We start from the raw sequence: 15,494 nt of genomic DNA, 5'->3' as shown, positions 1-15,494 counted from the left end.
GATAGTTTAATCATTCAATGTCAATATTCAACGATCATGCAGGCCATGGCATCTCCAACCCTTCGATATCGCACAGGCGGGGTGGCACGTGTGGCGGTGGGCGGCGGCGGACTGGGATGGCGGCTCCCGCTTGGGCGCTCCAAGTCGCCAACGGAGACGCCATCGCAGCGTCGTCATCCCCAGCTCCAGCACCACCGACCTCTTCCGCAAAACTGCCCCCCACCCGTCTTCAAACACCATCCGACTCCGACAGCAGCCAACATGGCGTCGCCGACGCCCGTCGAAGACCAGTCGCGCCTGCTGGAGGATGCCTTGGGCGTGGTGCGCCAGCAGACGATGCTAATGCGGCGCTGCCTGGAGACCCCCGGGAAACTCATGGACGCGCTCAAGTGCTGGTGAGCCGCACGCCTCCTGATCTCGAGTTTCAAAACATGACTGCTGACTGCCGCCTTCCATAGCTCCACTCTAGTTTCCGAGCTGCGCACCAGCAGCCTGGGCCCCAAACAGTACTACGAGCTGTACATGTCCGTCTTTGATGCGCTACGATATCTGTCCGTATACCTTCGCGACAACCACCCCGTAAACCACCTCGCCGATCTCTACGAGCTCGTCCAGTATGCCGGCAACATTATTCCCCGCTTGTACCTCATGATCACCGTCGGCACCGTGTACATGGCCATTGAGGATGCACCCGTCAAGGAAATCATGAAGGACATGATGGAGATGAGCCGCGGCGTCCAACACCCAGTCCGCGGCCTCTTCCTGCGGTACTACCTCTCAGGCCAGGCCCGCGACCACCTACCGACCGGCGATGGCGATGGACCCGAGGGCAATTTGCAAGACTCCATCAGCTTCATTCTGACCAACTTTGTGGAAATGAACAAGCTGTGGGTGCGATTCCAACATCAGGGCCACTCCAGGGAACGGGAACAGAGGACCAAGGAGAGGAAAGAGCTTCAATTGCTCGTTGGCAGCAACCTAGTTCGGCTGAGCCAGCTGGTAGACTTGGACAATTACAAGAAGATCTTGGGCCCCCTTTTGGAGCAGGTGGTGCAGTGTAGAGATGTTCTGGCGCAGGAATATCTTTTGGAAGGTAAGATGCCACACAATTGTCGCCCGTGTGCTTTGTTGATGTTGGGCAGTCATCATTCAAGTGTTTCCCGACGAGTTCCACCTTCACACGCTCGACCAATTTCTCTCCGCGACATCACGGTTGAACCCTCACGTGAACGTAAAGGCCATAGTCATTGGATTGATGGACCGTCTATCTTCGTATGCGGCGAGAGAGTCTGAGCAAGAGCCTCCTGATCAACGATTGAAGACAGAGGAGGAGGCTGCAACCAAGCTTCTCGAGCAGCTGAGAATATCAAAAGAGACGGGCATAGAAACAACGAGAAATGGTGACGCGGCAAGCCACGTGGAAAGTGTAGCAGATTCGACTGTTCCCTCGGAGACTACAGCTGTCGAGCCGGCTGAAAATGCCGAAACGGAGTCGCCAGAGACTGCGGCCGCAGAAGACGCAGACAGCAAAAAGAACCGCGGCATTCCAGAGAATGTTCAGCTCTTCGAAATCTTCTATGAGCAGGTTGCGACGCTGGTCAAGATGCAACGACTGCCAATTCAGGATACAATTGCGCTTCTTCACTCTCTTACGAACCTCGCCCTGTATGATCGCCAGTCTCACCCTCCGGGCTGTTGTTGCTGACCTCTTCCAGGAACATTTATCCCGACCGTCTCGATTACGTAGATCGCGTGCTCTCGTTTGCAAACGAAAAGGTTGCACAATACGCCAACAGTGCTGACTTGCACTCTCAAGCCTCCCAGTCCAACGTCCTCAACCTCCTCCTTGCCCCTATCAAAGCATACACCTCCCTGTTCACGGCTTTGGCCCTGCCAAGCTTTGTCCCTCTTCTCCATTCTCAGCCCTACCCTACACGAAGGGCAGTTGCTGGTGAGGTTGCTCGAAGTCTGTTGAGGAATCAAACCAAGGTCACATCAACAGAAAATCTGGAGGCAGTGCTGGAGATTGTCAAGGTCCTCATTCGCGAGGGCGCACAACAACCGACGGGATACCCAGGCGGCCCGCTCCAGAGGAAAGGCATGGAGACGGACGAGACGATTGAGGAACAGGGGTGGCTGGCACGACTCGTGCATCTGATTCAAGGTCCTGACAACGACACTCAATTCAAGGTATACCTGCCGCTTCCCAAAAAACTGGGTGCAAGTAACTTACAGTCGACAGCTCCTTCAAATCGCACGCAAGGCGTTTGCCGATGGCAATGAACGTGTCAAGTACACCACCCCAGCCCTAATCACCGCCTCTCTGAAGCTCGCGCGCAAGTTTAAGGCACGGGAACATCTCGACGAGAATTGGAACTCGCAATCCAGCGCGCTGTACAAATTCGCACATTCGGCACTCTCAACGCTCTACGCACGCGTGGCCGGCGCTGCCGACCTATCACTGCGTCTCTTTGTTGGCTGCGGCCAGGTCGCCGACCAAACGGGACACGAGGAAATAGCCTACGAGTTTTTTGCTCAGGCTTTCACCATTTACGAGGAGGCCATCAGCGACAGTCGCGCGCAATTCCAGGCCGTCTGCGTGATCGCGGGCGGACTGCACACGACGCGCAATTTCTCACGCGACAACTACGACACGCTTATCACGAAGTGCGCGCTGCATGGCAGCAAGCTGCTGAAGAAGCCGGACCAGTGTCGCGCAGTATATCTCGCCAGCCACCTGTGGTGGGCGACGGAGATTCGTGCGCTGGGCGAGGAGGATGCTAAAGATGTCAGTGCTCTTCTCTTTTTCAGCCATTTGTGACGGTTCTAACTAAAAACTTGCAGCTCTACCGCGACGGCAAGCGCGTTCTCGAATGCCTGCAGCGCGCTCTCCGCGTCGCCGACGCATGCATGGACACGGCTGTCAGCGTCGAGCTGTTCGTCGAGATATTGAACCGCTACATGTACTACTTTGACCAGGAGAATGATGCAGTAAGTAAACCAATATGTCACCTGGGAGTAAAAGCGAGCTCATCTCACGCGTGTGCAATAGGTGACGACAAAGTACCTCAACGGCCTCATCGAGCTCATCCACTCCAACCTCAACACCAACGAGGCGACCAGCAGCCTCGACAACCCGCGCAAGCACTTTGAGCGCACCCTCGATTACATTGCGAGCCGCGAGTACGAGGGTGTCGTTACCGAGGCGAAGTAGTCGGGTCAGTGGGTTCTGTGGACAAGTGGACGAGGATTTGCGGGCATGGAAAGAGAGCGGCATTAGGGGCATTTCGAGTCTGCTGTAATGTAGATGTAGGCGTGGAATGAGGAAGCGATGGCTGGCTGGCTGCGATGCGAGCGAGCATTTCCTGTTGTGTCGATCTACTTTGATGGCGAGTGCCGGAGAGGACATGAGGGGGACCACTGGTTCAATTGCTGTGACGGTACGGTAGCAGAATGCGTCGATCGACTCACGCACACCCATGTACGAGCGAAGAAAAAGGAATGAAGAAAGTAAGGAAGGCAGGCAGTCAGGTCATGTATGGCAGCGGCGGTGGTTGAGCCAGAGGACGGGAGACTTCGGTTGAGCGAGAGAGAGAGAGAGAGAGCGAAGTCGTAGTGAGTGCAGAGAGTGATTAGGTACCTAGCGTGTGCCGTTTGCGAGATTAAAATATCATACCGATCGACCGACCCGACCCGACCCGACCCAACCTGTCTTGCTACGTGAATCTGGGAGGGATATGTGAGTCTACTGCTGCTGCTGCGTGTGAGATTGAGAGGTGGGCTGGCTGATGCGTATGTATTGCTGATTATCGTTGTTGCTTCTTCTTCTTCTTCTTCTTCTTCTTCTTCTTCTTCTTCTTCTTCTTCTTCTTCTTCTTCTTCTTCTTCTTCTTCTTCTTCTTCTTCTTCTTCTTCTTCTTCTTCTTCTTCTTCCTCTCCTTCTTCTTCCTCTCCTTCTTCTTCCTCTCCTTCTTCTTCCTCTCCTTGCTCTCCTTGAAGGCGTGCGGGCAGTTAGGTACCCTGGCCCTTCGAGTTAGTTGTGGGTCTTCGCCCTCGTTTGCATGCCCAGTCGTAGTGTAGCTTTAAATGCTGGTTTCACATGGGATCTACCACTGTAGCAATGCATCTACATGCATATGCATCCGTACAAAAGAAAGCGAGTCCTTTGTCGGATGACGCTGATCGGAGCCACAGCAAGTAGATGCAGGATTCCACAATGCCCACTGGACTTTTCACTTTTGTACTGTACAGTTCATTGATTGTCTTCTACAAACCAGAGAGATGGTACGGCACCTGTACTGTAAATCTCAAAAAGACCTGCACGCAACGCCGAACCAAAATCCCAAAAGACAAACGATCCGCCACAGCGCAAGAGGTAAAACTAATGGCCTCCCTCCATTCCTCCCCAGTCCCAGTATGAACTAAAATACATGTATGAATTTCGTACTGTACACCTGACGCCCGTTGATGTTAATGAAGGAATTGCTTCTGTACTTGTAGCGGCAAGAAAGAAATCTACGCTTAGTCCTCCCCTTCTTTCCTCGGATTTTCCTTGTGTTGAAGATGCTGCTGAGGCCGCTCCTGCTCGAGGAATGTGGTATTTGTGTTTTCCTGGCTCTGCTCTTGTGGCTGCTGCTGATCCGGTGGAGGCGACAAATTATGAGCGTCATTTAGGTCAGTCTGCGACTCGACCGGTTTGGTCTCCGCCGACAACTCATCCACGCTGGAAAGCTCTTCTTGGTTCTTGACCACTCCTTCCTCATCGGTGCTCGCCCGCCTCTCGGCCTCGGCTATCCGCACAGGACTGACTTCGAAATCACCGTTGCCTTGCTTCGCCCAATCCTGCTCCTCCAGGTCGCCCTCTGCCATTCGCGCCATCGGTGCTAGCGCCTTGGGCGGCCGCGGCCCCAGCTCGTGGTCGATTTCCTCTGCCGTCATGCCCGTGTTGCGCAACGCCCGCGTCGCCCAGAGCCACACCTCGACACGGTCAGCGTGGTAAGGGTCGTCCACGGATTTTTCGCCTCCGATACGTTGAACGGCGTCCTCCTCTTCCTCGCGCGAAGCCTGGTGGTACACGATGCGCAAGACCGGCAGCGAGGCGGGCGGCTTGCGGCCCTCAAGCTTGACGCATGGTGATACGTCGATGACACTGATTTTTTTACGTCGCGGTGGCGGCCGCGGACCCAGCACCCGCCGATAATGCCAGGGCTCAGGGGAGCGTGCAAACGTCGACACTTGCCACGGCTGGGAGGGCTCCTCGGTCGAACACCACATCTTGACGAGGCGCATGGCTTCCCACGAGCCGCGGGAGTGCGCGACGCCTTCGACCAGCTCGCGAAAGTCTTCCTCGAAGATGCATTTTTCAATCTTGCGATAGTGCGAACTGGTGAGCGACGGGCTGAAGAGCGAGTTGCAAAATGTTTGCCATTCGGGGCCGACGGTAGCGAGGACGCTGAGGATGCCGTGGAAGCGGTCGAAGCTGTTTAGAGGCGTCGTATCGCCGAGGGTGCCCTTCACCAGACGCCTGAAAATTACAGAGGCCGCTTCGAGCTGTTCCATACGCATTGACTCTGTTTTGTTGTTCCTGTCTTGTCTCTGTAAGAGGAGTACCCGTTTGGCGAGTCGGGAAGACACGCAAGCCATGAAGTTGCGGTCTTGTTCTGAAGAGAGAATGGTGAGCACCTCCTCAACAGAACTCCAGTTGCCTTGATGCATATGCGTTTCGAACAGAGCCTCAATCATGCGAAGAGACATTTCTGACTCAGAGTGCCGGCTGAGAGCGTTGACAATGAGCTGCTGGTTGCCCGTAGCATGTCCGAATTGAATGACTTCGGCCGCAATACTGGAGTGGTCGTAGAGACGCTCTGGGATGAGGGGTCCATCAATGTCATTGGAGAACAGCAACCACTCGCCATATTTGTAGGCCCCTGATTTGCGAGCGAGGCCCAGCAGGGCAGCGAGAATGGAAGGAGGGAACTGAGGATCCAAGACGGGATCTGGTCCTCTGGATAGGTTGCTGTCAAACTGAGCCGGGACTTTTTGAAGAGTATTTCTCGTTTCTCTGCTCCATTTCCTGAAGTTCCGGAAAAATCTCTCCATCACGACCCTCTTGTTCGAATCCGTAAGCTTTACCAAATCCCCGACGGCCTTGACAGCTTTGATTCGGTCTCCAGTCTTGATAAACGACCATATTACAGAGTGGAAAATCCCCAAGGGGCCTGCCGAGGGCTCCATAATGTAAGACGGTGCACCCAAAGTCTGGGGTCTCTCCTGAGGAGCGTTGCTGTATTTGGACGTGCCTGGGTAAGTGACTGCGAATTGACGCAAAAGCTTCTCAGCGACTTGCGGGTCCAGGTCGGGGTTTGCCAGGCCGGCTTCGATGAGGCGGAAAATGACGGAATCCCAAGTCGCGCCAATGAGTCCCTGGTTCGATCTTCCAAGAAGGACCTTGAGCTCCAGAAGCTTTTTCAAAGTGGCGTCAAGGCTCCATCCAATATGGCCAGCTTTGGTCCCTACGTTGATGCTATTGAGCAATGCATCAATTGATGCAGCAACCACCTCAACAGTGACTGTTCCTTCAACAAGATCAGAGTCTGCCTTTTCGGGCCGCATACCCTCAAACCGTGCTTTGTCTTGCCAAGTAATATCAACGGCATCATCCACTTGTTGCCCTGCGAGGTCGCTCCAGTAAATGGCGCTCCATTTTTTGCCGTTGGCAAGGGTGGAGTTTTTGAGATTGATGAGTATTTCAATGCCATCAGTTATCCAAGGCCCGCGCAAGCATGACCAGAGAATCAATTCGAGCCAAACCTCCGGCCCAAGCCCGTATGTGGTGCGCACAGCTGGTCGTTCGTTGGGCCTTGAGAGTCCGAAAAATGAGAAAAGGCCTCCGGTGGTGGATTTGGAGTTAGGCAGTTGCGCACGCACTGCAGCGTCAGAAATCGCAGTGAAGATTCTTGGTGCCAGCAACGGCAGAACTGGCGGCTGGCAGAGTGAGAATGGCGTGTGCGGCGGCACATGCTTGTAGACCGACTCCGGAATCACTCCATCGTGATGCAAGTAAGCGATGATTTCGAGGACGTGGGACATGATGGTCTCCTTCTCCTCTGGAGGACTTCTGACAGCAACGGCAATCATGTTGCCCAGGCTCTGCCATATGCGGCCTATCGCGCCGTTGCGAGAGAGCACCCATCTCAAAGGAAACCAGTTCACGATGCCATTTATGGAGCTCGCCATAGTCCCGTCAATGGCCCTCTCAGCCCAGATTGCTTGTCCAGTCGCCTCTTCCAAAGACACTGGCGCATTTGGCCACTGAATTGCCGAAAAAGGGTCTACATGTTCAAGCTGGACTGGAGCAGGCGGCTTGAGTTCCGTTGCTGCCTTTACGACCCAGGTCACAGCATTCCACCTCCCCTGGGTGACGGCCACATGTGTCAAAAAGTCGACAGGCTCGTCCGATTTGCGCGATTCATTCAGGAAGAAACAGACAATCTTGGCCAAAAGGTTTTTGGTCTCGCTGTCGTTGGTGTAGTCGGGGCTGTCCAGATGCGTCTTTCGGAGGCTATGAGGCAGGTAGCGGTCGAACTCGTTGGCCCAGGCTTCCGGGTCGAGGGCCAGCTTGTTTCGGGGCGATCCTGGAAAATGCAATCGGGGCAGGGAAGCCGTCGTTGTGTAAGAGATCCTGGCGCGACATGTTGCGGATTGGGAGAGGAATCTGGGGACAGAAATCGAGCGGGTTGCAGCAGCGTAGCCAAGTTTTACGTAGGTCACCGGCCGCAGGAAGGATGGACTGGGCGCATTGCGAAGGGTCAGGTACATCTGTGGTGTTGGCGGAGCATTGCTGGACGCGCGCGGCGGCGAAGGTTGTTGGGTGGAGGAGGGTGAGGTGGAATCGAAAAAAAGTAAATCGTCATGATAGAAGCGCGTGGGTGGTACTTACCGAAGGTTAATGGCGGGGCGGCCACCAATTTCTGTGGTCCAAGTGCCACGGCCGCCTGGAGCTGGAGCTGGAGCTGGAGCTGGAGCTGGAGCTGTTGCGACAACGACAACAACAACAACAACAACCTCTTCGCTCCACAATCTTGACCCATCCGCCCCTCTGCAATTTTTCCCTTTCTTTGCTGAGCTTCGCAATCGCCTCAGTAATCCCGATCCATCCTTGGATCACGCTGTCTTCTTCAGCTCCACCACCTGAGCTTCTTCTAGACAACCGATAAATATCCTTGCTCTAGCAAGCTCACGCCAGCCACCATGCCTACTGGTTACAGAGTCGGTGCGTCGCGTCTTTTTCCACCACAGTTTACATTGCCTGGGCTTCCTCTCTCTGCTTCTTGTTGTTTGCTAACTTTCGTCTAGAGGTCAGCCCGAACAAGCGCGCGACCTGCAAGAGCACCCATTGCCAGAAGGAAGGCACCAAGATCGAGAAGGGCGAACTCCGCTTTGGTGTGCTCGTTACCATCAGGGACAACACATCTTGGACCTACAAGCACTGGTACGTCACATGATTCCCTCTGAAAATCAATTCCATTTTGCGCTGACTGTACAAGGGGATGTGTCACTCCACAAGTCGTGCAGAACGTCTCGACCTATCTCGATGGCGACTTTGAACTGCTCGATGGCTTTGATCAGCTCCCCGAAGATATCCAGGGAAAAATCACCGAGGCCATCTCTCAGGGTCACGTCGATGATGCCGATTGGAATGGAGTAAGTTTGCTAACTCCTTTTGACTTTTCTCAACTTTTGGATATGTTTTGAAAAGACGTAATACTTGAAACGCGTTGCTGATGCGCTCTTAGGATGTTGAAATGAATCGTCCCGGTGCTGGTCAGGGCATGTTCCTGACCAAAGCGGCCAAGAAGCGTCTCGGCATCACAAGCGTGAGTCCTTCTTACAACCAATTGTGGGCGATGCTAAACCTACCAGCACAACGAAGAGGAAAATTTCGAAGAGGAGGCCGCCAAGAAGAAGTCGAAGAAGCGTTCTCGCGTCAAGGATGCCGATGATGAGGCTGAAGAGGAAGCTCCCGTTCCCAAGAAGAGCCGTGGAAAGAAGGCCACCAAAGGCGACGGCGAAGACGAAGCTCTTGCTCCCAAGAAGGGCCGTGGCAAGAAGGTCGAATCTACCATTGAGGCTGAGGAGGAGGACGCCGAGAGCAAGCCGAAGAAGAAGCGTGGCAAGAAGGCTGTCCCAAAGGCCGAGTCGGATGAAGAGCTCGTTGCGGAGGAGCCTGAGGAGGCCCCTGCTCCCAAGGCGAAGAAGTCTTCTCGTTCCAAGAAGGCTGCCCCCAAGGCTGTCTCTGACGATGAATCCGCTTCTGCTGCCGAGGTGAATGAGGGACCCCCCGCTCGTAACTCCACGCGCGGCAAGAAGAACAAGGCTGTTGTCAAGAGTGCTGACCACATTGATCAGGAGCCTGCTGCCAAGTCCAAGCGTGGCAAGAAGTCTCAGGCCGAGCCCGAAGAGGAGGAGCCCTCTGCTGTCGACGAAGAGAATGAGCCCGCTCCCAAGTCCAAGCGCGGCAAAAAGTCCAAGGCTGCTGTCGAGACTTCAGAGCCCGTCGCTGTTGATGGTGCCAACGAGGAGCCAGAGCCGGCTACTAAGCCCAAGCGCGGAAAGAAGGCCAAGGTTGTTGCGGAGGAGGCTCCTGAGGAGCCGAAGCCAGCTCCCAAGAAGAGGTAAGCTCTCTGTCCAAGCTTTACTCCGCCAGCCAGGCATTTGCTAACATTATGAAGGGGCAGGAAGGCTAAGGTCTAAGGCCTGATTGTCAGTCAACCTGCACACGGATTCAATCCAAACTCGGACATGAGGAATCTCGTGTCCACGCTTTCGACCTTCACGATCAAGACCTCGACTCCGTCAAGCGACAATTACAAGCGCCAAAGCTTCTTCTTGCTTTTACGCGCCTTCAGTTGTTGCTCTTTTACTACATCCATGGGTCAAGTATTTCATATGGCGGATACCCTTTCAGCGTTGCTCGGCTGTTCTCAGGTTGCCTTTTCGGGTCTCAAAAGCAGGTAGTCTCGTTATTTGGGACAGAAGTTTCCTTTTACCTTTCCTGCTCTTTCATAGTACAGTGTAGCAGAGTCGAATGGTCATGACGTGCCTACTCAGTCCTTCTACATTGCACTTTTCCACTTGGGCGCTGTGAACATTCAATAAAGTTCTAGAAGTATCATTTACAAAGATCAAGACGGATTACTTTCACAGAATTGGTTGCAGACTTTGTACGAGTAAGCTCTCTTTTCCGCGCTGATGTCGTGCAGTCCTAAGAAACACCGAGGAACAGCCACAGCACTTTCGCCAGCTACGGCCCGGAGAGGCCATTCTAATCTTCGTAACGAGCCCCGACTCCGGCATGGCTCAGCACGTGCAGTGTACGATACCTGCCGCAGCCGACGTCAAGACCGGTCGATGCAGGTTAGCTTCAGGAACGGAGCCGCGGGTGTGGCTTCCAGCCACCAGCGCCGCGGTTCGCGCATCAAACGTCCAGGCACTGGGGCCCCATCTAGCCTTTCTTTATTGAGATCCGTTGGCGTGGAAAGGTGGCGCTGCTAGTCATCGAATGGCTAAGCTCCAGTCGTTGAAATCCTCCTCCGCTTTGCAAGTGCTGACACTCGTCCCAAACACAGTCGATTGGGTACAGAATATTCCGATCAGCACCATGGCGCTCATCATATGCACGTCTTACTTTTCGATGAGCCCTGGGCCAGAAAGTCTCACAGATGCGTCGACATGGCTGTCACATTCGCACGATGAGGTCATACTACAGGTAGTTTTCCAATACCACCAGTGCACGGAATCCTAAGCCATTTTGATCCGACACAGTTCAACGCGAAAGACGGTCAGGATGGGCGCCGTCCGTGACATCATTGGCGATGGTAGCGCTGGTATGGGTCAGAAAGAAGCGCGGTAGTGACGTCGAACCAGACGGTGCCGAACGAACAGACGGACTGAAACTCTCGTACACAGAAGACGCATATAAACAGTCCCTGCATCGCTGGAACTGCTCATCATTCGCAACAAAAAACCGATCTCTCATCCTTCAATCAACCAAACAAATCAATTCCACCAACCCCCGAGAAATAAGTTACGACCATCACCATGTCCGACAGCCCCGTCAACGAGACCCCAGTCGACAACTCCTACATCTCGCGTCCGGGACAGCAAAAAGCCGGCGTCCCCGTGCAATCGGACGAAGCGCCTATTGACGACCCCGTCGCCAATTCCAACGTCGATCCCGACTCGGACGAGCAGCTTGGTAAATCTATGCACCTCCATCACCAAGGAACATCAGTTAACGCGTGTTTGCAGAAAAAGACGAGAACGCTGCCATCGACGAGTCGAACATCCTCGACGGCGGCAAGACGAGGGGCGTCAAGGTGCCGCCGGGAACGTACAAGGAGCCGGGTGATGAGGAAGGCTTGCCGACTGAGGATGGCACTAGTTCTGGACGTCAGTAGATTGGTTGGATATTCGTTGTGCTACCTTGAATGAAATTCAATATGATTACATATGTTGTAAAGCTTCCAAGGGGAAAATCCCGTTTGGTCAAGTGAGCAGTTCATAAACTGCAGATGATGTAGATTTGTCTGATTTTTGAGTGCATCAAACGCAGAGACCACGAGCAAATGCATGGAAGCGGAGCTTATACAATTGAAGTATGTCAAGAGTGCAGTCCATGAGAGGGGTATTTCTAGTCTATGAGCTGTACTGAACTTAGAGACTCCATGGGCGAGGTATTTAGGGGTTAGTGAATTTCAGCAAGAAGCGCATAGCTGGACAGCTACGAATAGGTGCTGGATCACAGTGATGTAAATATTGTTCATGAAAGAAGTTTAGAGAAAGTTGGGTTGAATCCAGTGCGCAAAGTGCGCAAGATATCGATGATACATCGTCTATAGACAAACGAAACAAGAGAACCAACAAGCCGTTGCTCGTTTACTGATTAGTTACAGTGCTAAGACAGAGGAGCGAACAAGCAAAGACTGTCGTGGAAGATGTGCGCGCGGGCGCGATATGTCGTTCCCGTTCCACGTGCCGGTTTCCTCCTCACTTTCCTATCTCCACGCTACTCAGACGACGAGACAGAGCCGTCGTTGAGCCCAGTCAAAATCTCCTGCAACTCCACGGGTTCTCAATCATATTCCACTGAGGATTCCATCCATCATTTCGCTAATTTTGTCACATGATAATCGCCTTGTTGCGTGCATGTTTTTCAAATCTTGAAAGGAAGGCGCCGTGCACTTCAGGATCAAGAGGAGACCAGAGATCGATATCTGATGATGAAGGCAAATCGCATGCAGAAAGAGCAATTTTACTCGCGCACTTGCCTTTCTTGTCAACTCCTTCCCCCTGCCATTCTCTTGGCGAACTTCCTAGTCATCTCCAGAGCTCCACAGCTTTGACGCTGATCCACCTCTTCGAACCCCACCGGAATTGTTGATTAGGCCCAGTAGTATTCAGTAGAAAGCGTGATGTTTTCCATCGCCCCTGTTCTTTTCGTATTCGTGTTCGCACATGGCGACATCGCAAGCTTTCTGCGGTTCGGTGTTAGAGTTGAGGTGGTCCTCATTTTCTCGGAGTTTGTAACTGCCCGTATTTGGCCCAACGCCTATTGGTCAGCCTTGTTGTCTTCCCATGTACCGCATCCAACATCCACCAAGTGGGTCGTACTAGGGCAGTGGTTGCAGGAGCAAGTCATATGCAGGGAGCTACCTATCGGTCGACTGTAGACTGCTGCAAAATTTGGCTGACATGGCTAAGGCATGTAACCAAAGGACCTTCCCTTTTCAACTACTTTGCCGGTCAACGTGTGTTCGATGCTTCGAGGCGTTAGGCGTCTGATTTGGGTGGTCGCCTCGACCAAGCCAAAGCACGTATCTGTTCAGATAGAAGCGCTGAATTTTCGATTGACCAACAGCGATGGAAAGCTTGTGAAATCAGGGAATCGCTGTGAATTCTGACCATGCTAACTCCTATTTTCCGTCACAAAAAAAGTTTCTATCATAATGAAGAGACCACCGCTGGGACGACGTCGCATGTTTCCGCTGCGATGAGAATTCTAAAATTGCTGAACATTTTCTTTTCAACAATGAAGAGGAGAGTCTGAAGGGGTATTATAAGAGAGCGATGACAATTTGAAAAGAAATCCGTACGTCAACGTGTCAAAGAAGCGGCACCGACTCCTAGTCAACGTGAAGCCTCCAGAGCTCACGCGGGAAAGACGCCTTGTAGCCCTCACGCGTGTGCATCATCAGAATGTTGTCGCTGACGAGGAGATCACCCTGCTCCCACTCCATCCGCAGACAGACGCGCCAGTCATACAAGGCCTTCTCGATCGCCTCGCGGATGCTGTCGTCTTCTGCCTGCGGTGCGTCCTCAATGTGAATGCGGGTCGGCTCGAACGCAGTCCGCTCTTGAGGCCAGTCTTCGTGGTAGCGGATGCAAGGTTCCTTGGTCTGCGGGTGGTCAACGATCAAGGGCAGGTTTCCAAAGTGGCTATCATCGAAGGAGTGCGTCTCGACGCGCCACGTCTTGCCTCGAAGAGACTCTGCTGTGTATGGCTCGGCCAAGTGCTGGAACACGAGTTTCGAGTGCGCGAAGAGGGTGCGGCCCAGTCCCTTGGGAGACGCCGTGGGAGCTGTGAACATTTGGAAGTTGGGTGGCGTCGAGACTCCGTTGACCATTTTGAAAAGACCGTCGTAGTGCATCGGCATAGGCTGAAAACGTCAGTGATCATCCAGAACCTTCAGGAGTGAAAGCTTACCTCGGTGCTCAAGACGTTGTTGAGTCCCCTCGTGTTTTCTCCACCGTCCTTGACCTCAAGGAGTTCGCCGAACTTCCACCTCATGATAGGTCCCATTGTACGGCCAGTGGCCACAAAGGTTGGTCGGTCTGTAGTGCCCTCAAAGTCGCGCAGGATCACGGGCGAGTTGCGCTCTGCCAGTTGGCGCACCTTCATGACGTTGACATCGGAGATGTGAGCTCCTTTGGCGGCCTTGATCAAAAGTCCACAGGGGTACACATGCTCGATGGTGGCGTTGGGCAGGTCGTAGAGAGGGGACTTTTCGCGGAAACACCAAGGCTGTCCGTTGCGGTAGACCAGCTCCAAGTCCGAGCAGGCCTCAGCCTCGCTCCTTGTCATGGGTTGTAAAGTACCATCCAAGCGGCAGACCATGGTCGAGTGCCACGGCGTAATGGGTCTTCCGATCGTGCTCGGGATGATGGAAATCGGAATCTTTGTGGCAGAGTTGGCGGCGTGGATTGACAGACGGACTGCATTCGGGTGCCACTGTTGCACACATGCTGCGTAGCATTTGCCGCGATAGATCATGCTCTTGGCAACCCTCGAGACGTGTCTCTTGAAGCTCTTGCGACTGGTAGTCTTGGGAACCTCGCTGTCAGACGAAGCAGTCGAAGAGCCCGACGACTCAGACACCTCTCCAAATTCCAAGTCGTTCTTCTTCTTCAGATCGTGGGAAAGGTACTTGAGGTATCCCATGTATGTCGCCTTGATATCTGGGTTGGATGCAATGTCCTTGTCCACATCGTGGTCGGCTGCACCGAAGACGGACACTAGGTTCTGGCGCACCAAAGGCGCGATCCTCTCGTAGCTACGGCTGTCCGAGTATTCGAGCATTTCGACGGGGAGATTCTTCTTGAGAGCTGGCATTTGGGAAAGCCTGGCGAACTTGACAGAAGTGCAGCCAAGGTCCTTAGCCATGGTTCGGAGAGTCTCTCCAAAGGTGTAGACAGTCTCATCGGAGACTCCGAGCAGGTCGGCCATGGATGTCAGTAGCCACCTCGATTGATTTGAGATCTATTCCTACCATTGTAGACGATACCGTCCGAGACAATCCACAACTCGGCCCCTGGAGCGTACACATCCTTGATGTTGTTGCACAGTGACTGGAGGTGGAGGAGCGAGACTTCCTCCGCCTTGTCTGGCAGAACGCCAAGAACCTTGTCTTTGGCGTTCGGCGATTTGAAGGGAAAAGCTGGCAGCACAAGTACGACGGGTTGTTCTGCCTTCACCGTGCTTGTGAGATAGGGAAGGAAGGTATCTCTCGCATCTTGGACTGTCTTGGGCTCGAATGGCGACGCCTTCAAACGATAGGATTCAATGACAGAAAGAACGGAGTCGGCCACTTGCGATGGTTCCTTGTTGTGGAGTGCCATGATGAACAACAAGCAAGGAAATTCGAAAAAGTGTAGCGAGACCTCGGTAGTGACTGAGAAGATTGTGGAGATAACCCCAACATCTCAAACGAATACAGCCCTCATTTATCCTGAAGTACGTTGCATACAATTTTCGCTTCGTCGTCGATCAATTGAGAATCCAGCCCGCCTCTGGCCATCCATCATGTCACAGCAGGTTCTCCAGTTGGTAACAGACTCCGAGGACAACTTACCCTACCCCAGTACTCCGGTTTCAGGAACTCCTGCATGAAGGACATCTCCGAGGCAACGGTTTGGGTCGGTGCCGACGTAATGTT

At 53.5% G+C, this 15,494-nt stretch overlaps 5 protein-coding genes across 5 annotated transcripts; 3 read left to right on the top strand and 2 right to left on the bottom strand.

Annotated features, from left to right (window-relative positions):
- Positions 1-178: 178 nt before the first annotated feature.
- Positions 179-3,689, top strand: IWZ02DRAFT_461887 (vacuolar protein sorting-associated protein 35). The gene is made up of 7 exons (XM_066768245.1): positions 179-395; positions 459-1,093; positions 1,143-1,665; positions 1,716-2,190; positions 2,243-2,788; positions 2,845-2,991; positions 3,053-3,689. Exons 1-7 carry the CDS (start codon positions 262-264, stop codon positions 3,212-3,214), a joined length of 2,622 nt encoding a protein of 873 aa, XP_066619017.1. The 5' UTR covers positions 179-261; the 3' UTR covers positions 3,215-3,689.
- Positions 3,690-4,225: 536 nt separating this feature from the next.
- On the bottom strand, positions 4,226-7,899 carry IWZ02DRAFT_461886 (uncharacterized protein). Its single transcript, XM_066768244.1, has one exon. It carries the CDS (start codon positions 7,816-7,818, stop codon positions 4,522-4,524), a length of 3,297 nt encoding a protein of 1,098 aa, XP_066619016.1. The 5' UTR covers positions 7,819-7,899; the 3' UTR covers positions 4,226-4,521.
- A 140-nt stretch (positions 7,900-8,039) lies between these two features.
- On the top strand, positions 8,040-9,977 carry IWZ02DRAFT_88097 (uncharacterized protein). Its single transcript, XM_066771365.1, has 6 exons — positions 8,040-8,272; positions 8,356-8,491; positions 8,547-8,703; positions 8,796-8,876; positions 8,923-9,674; positions 9,732-9,977. Exons 1-6 carry the CDS (start codon positions 8,251-8,253, stop codon positions 9,751-9,753), a joined length of 1,170 nt encoding a protein of 389 aa, XP_066619015.1. The 5' UTR covers positions 8,040-8,250; the 3' UTR covers positions 9,754-9,977.
- A 1,123-nt stretch (positions 9,978-11,100) lies between these two features.
- On the top strand, positions 11,101-11,459 carry IWZ02DRAFT_436507 (uncharacterized protein; the record flags this gene model as incomplete). Its single annotated transcript, XM_066766536.1, has 2 exons — positions 11,101-11,257; positions 11,311-11,459. 2 exons carry the CDS (start codon positions 11,101-11,103, stop codon positions 11,457-11,459), a joined length of 306 nt encoding a protein of 101 aa, XP_066619014.1.
- A 1,616-nt stretch (positions 11,460-13,075) lies between these two features.
- Positions 13,076-15,268, bottom strand: IWZ02DRAFT_88073 (putative pyoverdine/dityrosine biosynthesis protein). Its single transcript, XM_066771364.1, has 3 exons — positions 14,829-15,268; positions 13,766-14,766; positions 13,076-13,718 (listed from the first exon to the last, which is right to left on the bottom strand). The coding sequence occupies exons 1-3, from the start codon at positions 15,175-15,177 to the stop codon at positions 13,185-13,187; spliced, it is 1,884 nt and encodes a 627-aa protein (XP_066619013.1). The 5' UTR covers positions 15,178-15,268; the 3' UTR covers positions 13,076-13,184.
- Positions 15,269-15,494: the final 226 nt, after the last annotated feature.

The sequence above is a fragment of the Phyllosticta citriasiana genome (genome assembly GCF_038021145.1).
Source record: "Phyllosticta citriasiana strain CBS 120426 chromosome Unknown IWZ02scaffold_15, whole genome shotgun sequence".
NCBI lineage: Eukaryota > Fungi > Ascomycota > Dothideomycetes > Botryosphaeriales > Phyllostictaceae > Phyllosticta > Phyllosticta citriasiana.
This window is presented reverse-complemented; position numbering and strand designations above follow the sequence as displayed.

Excerpts from the sequence above, each read along its gene's own strand:
- IWZ02DRAFT_461887 (XM_066768245.1), top strand. The coding sequence starts at position 262 with ATGGCGTCGCCGACGCCCGTCGAAGACCAGTCGCGCCTGCTGGAGGAT. Across the intron at positions 2,191-2,242 it reads ACAACGACACTCAATTCAAG|CTCCTTCAAATCGCACGCAA; the intron begins GTATACCTGCCG and ends TACAGTCGACAG. Across the intron at positions 2,789-2,844 it reads GCGAGGAGGATGCTAAAGAT|CTCTACCGCGACGGCAAGCG; the intron begins GTCAGTGCTCTT and ends AAAAACTTGCAG.
- IWZ02DRAFT_461886 (XM_066768244.1), bottom strand. The coding sequence starts at position 7,818 with ATGTACCTGACCCTTCGCAATGCGCCCAGTCCATCCTTCCTGCGGCCG.
- IWZ02DRAFT_88097 (XM_066771365.1), top strand. The coding sequence starts at position 8,251 with ATGCCTACTGGTTACAGAGTCG. Across the intron at positions 8,492-8,546 it reads TCTTGGACCTACAAGCACTG|GGGATGTGTCACTCCACAAG; the intron begins GTACGTCACATG and ends TGACTGTACAAG. Across the intron at positions 8,704-8,795 it reads ATGATGCCGATTGGAATGGA|GATGTTGAAATGAATCGTCC; the intron begins GTAAGTTTGCTA and ends ATGCGCTCTTAG.
- IWZ02DRAFT_88073 (XM_066771364.1), bottom strand. The coding sequence starts at position 15,177 with ATGGCACTCCACAACAAGGAACCATCGCAAGTGGCCGACTCCGTTCTT. Across the intron at positions 14,767-14,828 it reads GGACGGTATCGTCTACAATG|TCTCCGATGAGACTGTCTAC; the intron begins GTAGGAATAGAT and ends ACCTGCTCGGAG. Across the intron at positions 13,719-13,765 it reads ACAACGTCTTGAGCACCGAG|CCTATGCCGATGCACTACGA; the intron begins GTAAGCTTTCAC and ends TGACGTTTTCAG.